Raw genomic sequence first — 12,969 nt, forward strand, 5'->3', positions numbered from 1 at the left:
TAAACACCAACACTTCCTCAGTGCCCCGAGTTGCCCAGTCCCAACTGCTAGCTTCACGGCTAACTGAGCTAACTAGCTAATGGTAGCTACGGTGAGCAGCAGTTAGCGGTTATTCTGGTAATATACTTTATACTTTATTTGTTTCGAGTATGAATTCTACCAGATGCCCATTCATACATTTTGCATCTTTAACTTCAGTGATAAACGTTTACCATTATCCTGCAGTTATCATCTGTTGTCACACTGGACTCTGTTCAGCAGAAGTCACACTGTAGGATCGCTTTAACGTGTGGTAAGGTTTCAGTTGATTGACATGTGTCTCAGGCTGTCACATTCAGCCTGCTACTGAGCCTACATAACCTCAAGGCACCACCACTCTGCCCAACTGTGCTTTTCATCCAGCTTCAGAAGTAATATCAGCTCTAGACTCAAGGTCTTTATGGGTCTTGTGGAACCGAGACCCGGTCTGGAGCAGGAAATTATGCTCAGTCTAATTGGTTTGGCTTTGGTCTCGTTTTATTGTTGTGGGTCTCAGGTTTGCGTGTTAATATGTCTTCAAAGCATCAGCTCTGATCACGTGGTGTGTTATAATCATGGGAGAGAAGATTTTAGGAAAGCAGTCTGCAAAAGATTAATTCTCATGAGTGACAATTCTTTTTTCGGACTTTAATTCAAAGATAATAAATAGTTTAATAGTGAATGACTATCTGTTACTTCCAAAGTTGGAAACAGAATGTTTATATTGTTGGTGCAGGAGGTGAAAACAGGACTTTCAATTATATCTATTAATGAGACTTAAATAAACAAATTATTTTTGGAATTAGTTTTCTATTAACTCAAATCATTTTTGGAACATTATAATTGTATTGCTGTTCTTTCGACCGAGGCTGCTGGTTAACTGATAGCACATCACGCTGCTGCCAGTGTTAGTGTGCTTTTCTCCTTATTAGGGGCTGTTCAGTTCAACTGCAAAATGGGATCAGGTCTCATCATTCTTAAGTCTATTTCGAAACAGGTCTCTCTTTTCAGAAAATGTATTTATGCACATCGGGTAGGTTTTTCTGCTGGTCAGTTTCTGGTGAGGTTTCAGAGATTTTAGACCCTTAAAGACTTTTTACTATAGACTTCAAAATGTCTTTAAAAAACCTGTTTATGATGTCAAATGTTAATGTTTGATTTTTTTTTTGCAAACTGTCAAATTCTACCTAGAATAGTATTCTACTAAAATTGGAAATGACTGAATGAGCTGCCAACACTGTCCAGTGATACCAGTCTTGTCTGGATATGACTTCTGTGCTGCCCTTCTCATACTGCCAAGTACGTCTTCCTAGGTCATTAGATGAGGTAAGAGGTGAGATGGAGAATGTAAGGACAAGAGGCATTAACTGAGACTGTGTGTGTGTGCGTGTGTTCTGCGTGTGTAGACCTAGAATAGCCCTTAACAGGAGCCAAGACAAACAGCAGTGCTGGCATTTACTTGGTGCTTATGTGTTGTTTGCTAGCCGTCTTTACTCCACACACACACGCACGCACACATGCACGCGCGCGCACACACACACACACACATAGACAAAGGCATGGGTGAGGCCATGTGCTACTGAACTACTTGTGAATAGTTGTGGATAAGATCTTTTAGTGTTTGCCGTCTAATGTGTTCATAAATAGACCATTTATACATTGAAACTTAAAGACAGTTCAGACTATGGATCGCTGTATTGTGTTTATTCAGGCAATGTGACATTTGGGGAACCTTTGCTGTGTATGTGAGAGCTAATCTGGTGATATTCTCTAACACGCTGGGTGTTGCTGGGTCATGCCAGCCTGTGCTATTCCACCAGCAGCTATCTCAAACCTGCCAAACGGAGGTAAACATTACAAAACCACAAGGATTTTCCATCCCTCTTAAAGCCCTACTTACACTGAAAAAAAAAAAAACTAGAAGAGAATTCATCTAGTAGAATTCACCTCCATAACACCTTTACAAAGGAAACTCCCAAAGGCTTTTTATGAAATGTCAATCAAACAACAGGATGTGGACATTAAATACTTAGGATTCGTTTTATGCTCTGAACCAATTCAGCTGTGTTAAAAGATGCAGTAATATGTTGGTCCATGTGCTAAACTGTATGATCAGCAGTTAAAAGCATTTTACAGTTTCCTGAATGACACTTACTCTGCAGACAGACATCTGGTTGGTGGTGAGGGTGCCCGTCTTGTCGGAGCAGATAACAGATGTACAGCCCAAGGTCTCCACTGAGGGCAGGCTGCGAACGATGGCGTTCTTCTTGGCCATGCGACGCGTGCCGAGGGCCAGGCAGGTGGTGATGACAGCAGGCAGGCCTTCGGGGATGGCGGCCACAGCCAGGGCCACAGCAATCTTAAAGTAATAGATGGCCCCTCTGACCCAAGAGCCGCCGTGGACGGGGTCTCCAAAGTGGCCGATGTTGATGACCCACACAGCCACGCAGATCAGGGAGATGACCTTGGAGAGCTGCTGGCCGAACTCATCCAGCTTCTGCTGCAGCGGCGTCTTCTCCTGTTCTGTAGCTGCCATCTGATTTCGGATCTTACCGATCTCTGTGGTAACGCCGGTAGCGACGACAACACCTATGGCACGGCCTGCAGCGATGTTTGTGCCCTGAGGGAAAAAGAGAGACAGCAATGAGTGTGGGGAAATGGTGCAAAAAAAAAAACATTTCACAAATTGAATGTTAGAGAAAGCTGATAATTGAATCTTTATGACCAGATCAGTTAACAGATTTCGGCGAACATGGGAAAAGAGTATTTCCATTGAACCGTGCAATGAATCATAAAATGTGATAACCTCTCAGAACTGCAGTAACTACGTTCAACTATGCAACTAAAAGCCAGGGCTGTAAAGTTTTATCTATAAAGGCATCATCACTTCCTGATATGAAGGCAGAAGATAAACATGACTCAGACTCAGACAGCTGCGGGGTGCTGTTGCTTACAGAAAACAGCATGTTCTTTTTGTCTTGGTTGACAGCTCTGGGGTCAGGAACAGGGTCAGTGTGTTTGATGATGGACACAGACTCCCCTAAAGAGAAGATTGCATGAGACAATTGCAGAGAATCAGATCTGTAAGTGCGACAGGTGACTATGAGATCAACCATCAGATATTTCAACAGTGACAGTACAGGACAAAGTAACACTTACAGCCTCAAGGGGCAGAGAAACTGCTATGACAGATAATATCAGAGGCTAAAATTTTAGAATTGTAGGTCTTCATGCAATAAATGTGCAAGGGAGCGGAGCCTTGAAGTGGGATTGTTTGGCACCTGATGGGAAATGATAAGTACCTGTGAGAATGGACTGGTCCACTCGCAGGGTGGTGGACTTGATAGAGGTCACTCTGATGTCAGCAGGTACCTTGTCACCAACTGAAAAAACAAACAAACAAACAAACCTCAACAAGCTGGAATAACCAAAAACTATTAAAATCGTTGAAAGGGTCTACAGCCATACTAGGTATCATCTGGACCATGGTCACTCATTTAGTTTAGCTTGTTAGCATGATGACATTGATAATTAGCACAATCCAGAAAGTATTTTAAAACTAGTTTCCATTCCTTCATGAATTTCACAATATCTTCAGATGGCAAACTCCACAAGTTTGTGTAAAACCTGATGACTCATGTTCAATTCCCTGAAGCTTCCTGTGATGTCATAGGAAGCTTGACCTTCTCAGTCCTCAAATGACCCCATAAATGTTCAGTGGGGTTGAGGTCAGGTGACTGTGGAGGAACGATCATGACAGTTGGGATTCTTTGGTCTTCAGGTAGTTCTTGTAAAGCATTGAGGTGTGTTTGGGGTCATAATCCACCGTCACAGTGTTCACTGGAACACTGTCAAATCATGCTGGGTCAGCAGGTTTTTGCTTGTGGAGCCCATGCCAGCTCGACTGCATGCGATCATTAAAGCAAAAGAGGGAAGTACCAAACACAGACACATTATGGCTTTCTTTCAAAGATTCAACATTTCACGCAAAACATTATGCAGATAATATTTTTTGTAATAAAAAAAAATAGCTTTACACACAAACAAGTGCAAAATAGTGTTTTGACCGGTCTCAGACTGTTTGACTCTATTGTATCTGGAGCAAATTTCACAGCAATCCATCCAACAGTTGTTGAGACATTATACCCAAAGGAAAAGTCAGAGGCTCACAAAGCCATCTGGGATCCAAATGTCTGTACAAAATCTAGTGTCTATCCATTACATAGATGTCAAACTATTTCCTGAATAAGCTGGTGGCACTGGAGGAACTGTCAGGAGACCACAGAAGTCACAAAATGTATCCTCTAGAGACCTTTGACATCTGAAACACATCCATCTATCCAGTAGGTGTGGAGCTATTTCAGTTTGGGCCAAAGTTTTGGACGGCCCGAGCAACCGACAGACAACAGACTGTAATCTCAAGAGGCACGATATTGACATTGTGAAAAAAAGATAATACCATCCAAGTTTCCCCTTGGAAGGTTAGGACTGTGTTTAAACCTTCAGGAGAGTCCACTTGTGCTTGTAGGTGTAGCTGCAGGTGAGCACTCAATTACATCTCATTGAACGTCTGTGTTCAAACAATAAATCCTTGAGCAAAGAAGCATCGGCCGGTTTAGCCCGAGCTCAGGCTGCAGCCGCAGGTAAACAACGGCTCGATGTAACCTTGATGGAGTCACGGTGCAGTTTTAAAATGATTGATCAGCCCCCTTCCCTTTTGCTCTCTCTTCACTCTCTGCAGCCCTCTCTCTTCCTCTCTGGTACACCACTTCCTTACATTATGTCAGACATAAACTACAGATGAAGCCTGCATTAAATCGACAAAAATGCATTCCATCTTATCCACCACAGTGCTTATTAAGCCTGCATATTAAAATCGTATTTCATGGCCAGAGCATTGTAAGATTCTAATGCCCCAAAACAAAATGGTTATTGCTTCCCCTTTGTCAGAGACTGAAAATGAACATTTAATGGAAATATTTTCATAATAGCAGGACAGAGCTAGCTTGTGAAAAATGGACTGTTTGATGTGATCAAAGACGATGATCTCAGAGTGGGAAATTGCTCCAAGCGCTCCAGACAGATGTAATATTCTTGTCTCAAGTTTATTTCCAGCATGACAGAGAAGGAAAAAAAAAGACCAGATCATTACTTTTTGTAATGAGCGCCTCATTAATGCCAATTCCCAGTCATCAGCCATCAGTTCTTCGCAATGGTAATCGCAACAAAAACAAGGACTCTCAGACATGAATAAGGTTGGACATCTTTCTGCTTTTCCTCGCTCACGTACTGAAAGACACTCAACAGGCAGTTCGTCTACTGTAGCACACTTCACAGTGAAAACTTTTCAGAGTGGTTTTCATGCTGAAAACTTTGAGGGTTCAGTTTCTTGATCTTTCTCCGTTTCTCTCAGAGTTCCATCATCTCCTCTTGACGTTTGGTCAATGTTCAGAGACTGGAGGGGGGATATATCACAGTCTGTTTCCAGATGGGACAGAGATGGTGAAAGAGAGAGAGAGAGACTGTGTGTAGCTGAATAGCCACTACTTCCTTGTCCATATTTCTCCATGTTTCTACGTCTGACGCCAATGGGCTGTGAGAGAACAGGAGTGGGAGAGGTGGAGGGGGAGAGAAGTGTGTGATATGCATGTGTGGGAGACGGCTGGGGGCTACAGGTTCACTGCAGCAGGACTGGCCGAGGGCAGAAAAGAGAGGCTTTTCAAACGCCTACCCACAGACTCCTGCTCCCCTATCGAACCTCCAATTTCTGCCACGGCCTCCCACAGACACTCTCCATCTGCTAGAAGAGAAATTTAAATGCTATACAGCCATGGTGAGTTCAGAAAACCAGTCTTTTAAATATCAGAAAGATCAGAAATCTGTCTGACTGTTTTTCATTCGGGGCTCTGGATTCATGAACAAACTGGACATTTGATGAGAATAAATGAGGAGGAGGTGGTTTGGGCAGTCAGAGTTCTCCTTCCATTTGGTAAAACTGGACTCCCAACAAAACCTAAAATGTGTTGCATAATATACTGGCAAAGAGGCCTTAATTCACATGCAGGATAACCGTGACTTGTTAGTGGGAATGGCACAGGGCAGGTTTCCATCACTTCAGGTCCTGTGGAAACCCTCTAGGAGTCCCTGAAAGCCTGACCGCTGCAGTCACTCCATTTAAAAACCCAGGAAAGTTCCAGTTGAGGCGCAAATCACAACTATGTCGTAACCGTGGCTGGCATCACTGGCAATGTACCTACAAGAAGGCAGGCGGGCAGCAGTGGTGGAAACTCGAGTAAATATATTTATGTTCTTTTCTCTCCTCAAAGGCACTTCTGGTCAAAAGTGTCCTTTTCCGATACCTCCACACAGTTTACTTTACCCCCTAGAATCAAGCCCCCATGGAACAACCAGCAGCTAATCTGAAGTACAGTAAAGCCTGGGAAATCAGCAGAGGAAAGGAAAATATTTGCTTGTTTTCTTTGTCACCATACCCCTACATTTTAGTCAGAGGTGTGTGCTTGAAGATCCCTGACACACATTTTTCTAAGTGAGAAGTGTGTGCGGTGCAGCACCTACCTCAGCTGTTTACCCCTGTTTAAAACTGCTTAGCAACAAGATTGTGTCAGACAAAACGAGGCGCCTAATACATCACTGTGTATATTTTACAAAAATGCAGCAGGGTGCATAACACCACTCCTCAGAGTAAACTTTGACAGTTAATGCATTCTGTACTTAAAACAAGCTTGAATTACGGCTTTAACTATTCGCTTGACTTAAACAGAGATTTAAACTTACGTCGAGATCCGGCCGTCTCTACTGGCTGCAAAGCAAATATCCTCACCTCTTGAGCCATATATGCTACATCACCATAGTTATGAAGTACGCTAAAAAAAAAGTGCACACTACCAACAACGGAGGTTAATTTACATCTCCATCATCATAAACCTTATATAAATATAATATTGTCAAATATACAGTTGCTGCATTGACAAAATTTCCCCACAACTAATAAGCTCGATATCGGTGTTGTCACCCTTTTAGGTAACGCCGCTGTTAACGATAACACTGCTGTTACCAAAAACACTTGGCTTTTTACAAGAAAATCTGCTCGCTGTTTTCATTTACTGCTAATGGAAACTCGATGTTTCCTACAGCTGCAGCTTTTTCCCTCATAACTGTTACCAGGTTCCCTATTAGCACTGGGTTTGAATCAGAAATATTGCCAAATGGGTGCTTTGTTTGTCGCTTTGACAACAAATCCTCCGCCATCTTCTCGTCGTTCAACTATCCTCATCTTGTCGCGTTACAAGAGAAATGTGTATCCTGCTCCTCTGCAACACTTTTCAACACCGACTATGAAATCTAATTTCCGTTCGCTGTCTGTGGCCAGTTTTTTAAAAAGAAACTGAATATAAAAAGTAGTCAGTGTTGCTGCGTGCCCCCTCTTCCCCAACAATGGGACAACCACCATGGATCCACCAGCAGCTGCTGGCTGGCTGGCTGTGTAATAATATCACATCCCTTATTCAAACAGCAGATGGTTCATTTCAAGTCATATCTGCCTCTACCCCACACTGTCATCAGGTGTGGTTAAAACCTCAACCCCTTGTGAACTTAAGCGACACAGAGACGAGCCGAACGGAGCACAGATCGTTGTCATGGTGACACTGTTGGTGTTGACAGTGATGGCCATGGTAGCGGTGGTAGGTGGGGGTTGAAAAAGAGAGTCATTTTGGTGCTCGCTACCTGTGTGGGCTTGTCTGTGCCTGGCTGTGTGCGCACGCATGTGTGATCGAGGACACCGGCTGTAACAAGCCCGAATTCCAAGGAAGCGCTACCTGTCTCACACACACACACACACACACCCACACACTCACACACACAAACGCAGTGTATTTCATATTTTCCCACGCAAGTGATGTAAAGTAGGCTCTCTGTAAAAGTTTTGAAGGGGGCTGATCTGAGACTCAGTGAGACTTCCTTGGATGGATAATTTCATTGTCATTTTTGAAACCTTGCTGAAACAGCGGCAGGGCTCCACTGTAACCAACGCAGCATGCGTCTCTCCTTGCCTCTCCGTGCTGTGATTATGAATGAACGTTGTGATCTCTCACACACATCCTGAGTTCTCCCTCCTTTCCCACACATCACTCCGAGCCGCCCGAGACAAATCACTAGCCAAAGCAGAGGATTACACCCTTGAAACTGCTCACGTTGACGGTGAAGTGATCTCCTTGGTGTTGCATGTGTGTCCACACACACTAACTCTGGCATACACAGATGTTCTGGAACCAGAGTGACAACAAGACTATTTTTAGACGAGGCTGCCCACACATGGGCGAGTTTACAGCGGGGGAATTGTGTGTATGTGCATGTAACGTGGGGGAGTGTGAGTGAGGAGCTGACAAACATCCAGCAGCGTCCAGGTGGTGAGACTGAGAGCATGGAAAGCAAAGGGAAACGGGGGGAAAGCTGTGGAAAATTAAACTGGGCCTTAAATACAAGGGGTGACCACAGCCACTTACACAGAACCTCACACACACACAAACAGACACAACTGGGTAGCAGCCCTGGCACCTGCACATCCAGAGAAAAGACTCTTATGTAATCTAGGTTGAGATATTCCAATAGTGTTTCCAGACTCATGAATGGGAGGCAAAAGGCTGTGTGAGAGTGTGTTTCTGTGCATGTTGAGAGCAAACAGGCAGCTAGGTGACAGCAGCGAGAGTCCTCTGGAAGTCGACGGAGCATAAATTAGGCTCGGTGAGTGGCAGTAAGAGTTTGGCTGGGTGCAGCCGCAGCTTACCTGCCACCTCCACTATGTCTCCTGGGACGATGTCTCTGGCTTTGATCCTCTGGACAGCCTTGCGATTCATACGGTACACCTTCCCCATCTCTGGTTCATACTCCTTCAGAGCCTCGATGGCATTCTCAGCATTACGCTCCTGTTTAGAGAGACGTGGAAGAGAGGAAGTCAACAGCACTTTGTAAATTTCTTGGTAAAATGATGTTTTACAATAAATTAAGTTTATCTCTGTTGAACATTACATCAATTTAGAATGTTTTTAGTTAGTTATGGGTACACCTTGTCATAACGGAGGATTACAACATGCCCTTTTCCCCAAAGCCTTGATGGTCGCCCTGTCTCTATTTCTGACACACGCATAAAAAATTCCTTCTTCCTCTTCAACTCAAATGAACCAAGTGGTCCTTTTGCATTAGCTCCCTGCTTTGTGTATGTTTTCACTCGTCGGACAGACTCAAGTTCTCCAGTGCTGACAGCCTCATCCCATCCCAATGCGCCGTTTGGACATACAGGTGTTAGCACATGTTGATGCATAACAAAACGCTAAAGGTGAATCCATGTATCCTGCAACAGCTGGAGGACAGGACCAAATGTTTTGACTTCACCGTCTTCTCAGGCATCATTAGCCTTCGTTATCATGTGATCACCTCGTGGAGAGAAAGTGTTAATCATGTGTATATGCACTTTACACAGGAAGAAGAGTGTATCTCACCTGCCAGACCCCGATAACAGCATTGGCGATGAGGATAAGAAGAATAACAACAGGCTCAACAAAGGCGGTGGTTGTCTCCTCTCCCTCCTCAAACAGAGCCAACACCTAGATGAACACACAGGACACATTACCTTAGCAGACATTTTATACTGCAACTCCTCAAGTCCCACAGTAGCTTCATTATATAAGTTTTCAGGAACAGTTGCTCATGTGTGGGAGGAACAATGCTTAAATATTGTTGCAGGAAACTGTAGAGAAGGCAAACCAACTCAAAGTATATCTGGACAGAGGAGCTGCAGCTCGGTTCCAGTGTTACATTTAGCAGTGACTCGCTACTTCACCTCAGCATGCTATTAGCTAGCATTACATTTATCAACCATTTATCCACAACTTTCAGCCATCAATTTAAACTTGGTGTTAATTACTTTTAGTATTATTACAACCATTTATCTATTGGCATATTATTATATTTATTTGAACCATTAGCCTTATTTTAGCTAATAATTATTTCCACCATTTTGGAATTACTTTTAGCTACTTCAACTTGTCACTTATTACTTTTAGCTTATTATTTCAACTATTAATCAATTTGCTTAGGCTACTATTAGCTGTAATTATTTCAACCATTGAACCACTACTTTTAGTTGTCTATTTCTTAAGAGGAGCCATTAGCTCACTGTTAGCTGGTTATTTTAACCTTGTACACCGTGTACATTTAAATTATCAAGTTGTTATTCATTACTTTAAGCTTCAACCATTAATACATCCACTTACAGTAGGCTACTTTTAGCCAATTACTTAACCATTTATAAATTAGCTTAGCCTACTATTAGCTAGCATTATAGCTAGCATCTACTACCTATAGCGAGCTATCAAGTTCAACTTGTTATTTATTACTTATCTTATTGTTTCAACAATTTATCCATTAACTTACGTTTATCCAATACTGTAAGTTCAACTTTTGACTTCAACCATGACTTTTACCCATTCTAACAGTTTATCCATCACTTTTGCCATCTTTCTGTACATCCATTACCTCTGTAGACTGCTCTGCTCACTTGCTATATTTGTCATGAACTCTTAATTGCCATGTCTATTAACAGGTGTTTAAGCTGATTATTCTAATTGATTAATTCTAATTCAAACTGATTCATTCTATTATTAGTTAAGCTGAAGCCGCTACACAGTCTTTCTACACACCAGGTGCAGAAGTACTGTATTCTCTGAGGTACAAGTACCTCTGGTTATGAATGGCTGCTCTATGCAGTAAACCTCCGACCTCCACAGCCAGGAGCAGGTGATTAAGTGTAACTGAAATCAGGAGAGATGCACTCATGGCTCCGCTCTTTTCACAACCCTGACACTTGAAACAGAAAGGCTGGTAAATGGCCAGAGGGTCCAGACCTGTGCCTCTGCAGTACATTTCAGACATTTCAGACTGGAACTGACTGCAACAGAAATATACTGCAGCTTCTGAATGAAATTAATACAGTTGTAAGAGTTAAAATTGGTGTAAGAATTTCTCCGTCCCTCAGTGGACCATGTCATTCATTTTAGTTTTAAAGTTAAAATCGAGGATCAAACTAAATATAAAAAACATGGTCGATGTGATTTTTTTACAAAAACAATCCTCATAAGTAAAAACATAAATTTAATAGAACAGTCACCAAAAAAAAAAAAAAAAAAAATGCACAGGAAAAAAAAAAAAGCAATGAGAAAACTCATGAGTTTGGTAGCCTCGAGCAGCAATACAATGCCTGAAATGACAAGGGCAATAAAATAAATTAAATCCTGCAGGAAATTAGATCATCGGGGAAATAAAATCATTGGTATTAGACTGGATGAACTGGGCTAACTTTAAATATAGTCATTCTTACAAAGCCTAGATTTGCAGTGTTTTTGTAGCACGGCTTAGACTCAGTACACCAAAGCTCCTGGATGGTAGGAAAATCAAATACAAATGAACATTTACATAGGGATTAACGAGAACTACTCCTTTGTCTTTTCGGCTGACTGTACCAGAACATGGGACTTGAGTGGGTTGAACGACAAGACCGTTAAAACAGAGTAAAGTTGGTCCCTTTTATACGTAAAAACACATTTAAGTTTAGTACAACATGCTCTGTTCTGCTGTTGTCATACTAGTGGTGATATTAACTCACTAATGTCACTCAAAAAATCATGACATATGTGGCAAAAGTTGACCACATGACTTTAACCTGTAATAATATCTTGTCCAACATTTGCTTACTGGCTGAAAGCGGCGCTGATGAGAACCATAAATCAAAAAAGTTGCAGGTCAGCAAAACAAAATGCTAAGCTGATCAATCCAATAAATAATAATAATAATAAATAAATTAATCCAATAAACAATCGACAGATTAATTGAGAAAAATATAATCGTTAGGTGCAGCCCTAATATTATCTGAACTTGCCCAACCCTAACCTGCAAAAAGCCACCAGGATAAAGTCCAGCTGTCGTTGTAAAACAGCTTTTTAAAGAATAAAATATAATAATATAATTGTCAGGGGATTAAACAAATGATGTTGATTTTTACATATCCAGATGTGCTGGTCTAACAATGGCATCACCGTCAGGGCAGGAAAGAAATGTCTAAATCCAAAGGAATCAAATCATGACCTTGAAATAAAATCGAAAGTTAAAATCGAATTGTGAGTTTGGAGAATTCACAGAAAGGGTAAATTATCCTGTACAATCAAAGTCATTTCACTACACTTCTTCTTCAGCTTCTCTATAACCAGATACAGTATGGTGACAGTTATACTCAATGCTAGATGTTGCAATGAGCACTGAAGGACATCTTCAGGAGAAAAAGATCTATGCTTCAACACAGAAGTGACCTCAAATCTACCGTAGGTCTCCATTATTTTATCAATGACAGGGATAGAAACTAAACCTACTGCACAACAAAAGCAGCAGAGAGAGAAGGAGAGATAAAGTGGAGCTCCTTCTCTGTGATCTGACGGGGCTTATCAAATGATAAAAGAGTATATTCTCCACAAAGTATTGAGCACCGGCGTGTACGTCACAGCAGCCTGAGCCTGGTCGATAGCTCATCATTCCACATCATTTGGGACGGTAAATCTCCTCTCTGACTGAGCTGAGATTGGAGGGCAACAATGGCAGTCCTCTCAGTGAGGACGATTCAGAAGACACTTTACACAATCAGCACACATTCAGAGAGGGGTTTGAATGCCTAACTCCTACTTTCACACTGAATAGGAGTTTAAATGGAGAGAGTCTGGAGGAAATCTAACTGCTTGCATTTGGCAATCTGAGGCCAAATTAAGCTCAGATTCAACATTAGGTTTTAAAATCAAAGCTTCATCCAAAATAAACCTCTCCTAACAGCTTTAAACATTGCACTCCTCACACCCCGCATGCATAACTAAAGGCTGAGACACATGACGA

At 42.1% G+C, this 12,969-nt stretch overlaps 1 protein-coding gene across 2 annotated transcripts in view; it reads right to left on the minus strand.

The window, feature by feature from the left end:
- The window catches only part of atp2a3 (ATPase sarcoplasmic/endoplasmic reticulum Ca2+ transporting 3), a 47,190-nt gene that overhangs the window by 17,725 nt on the left and 16,496 nt on the right, over positions 1-12,969 (minus strand). For both annotated transcript variants that reach the window (XM_084373763.1, XM_084373762.1), the window contains exons 4-8: positions 9,537-9,641; positions 8,825-8,963; positions 3,321-3,401; positions 2,973-3,058; positions 2,174-2,638 (exon numbers count right to left, since the gene is read on the minus strand). In XM_084373763.1, the coding sequence (XP_084229889.1) occupies positions 2,174-2,638; positions 2,973-3,058; positions 3,321-3,401; positions 8,825-8,963; positions 9,537-9,641 (876 nt within the window). The remainder of the gene's footprint in view (positions 1-2,173; positions 2,639-2,972; positions 3,059-3,320; positions 3,402-8,824; positions 8,964-9,536; positions 9,642-12,969) is intronic.

The sequence above is a fragment of the Pagrus pagrus genome, assembly GCF_965226575.1.
Source record: "Pagrus pagrus genome assembly, chromosome: 14".
Classification (NCBI taxonomy): domain Eukaryota; kingdom Metazoa; phylum Chordata; class Actinopteri; order Spariformes; family Sparidae; genus Pagrus; species Pagrus pagrus.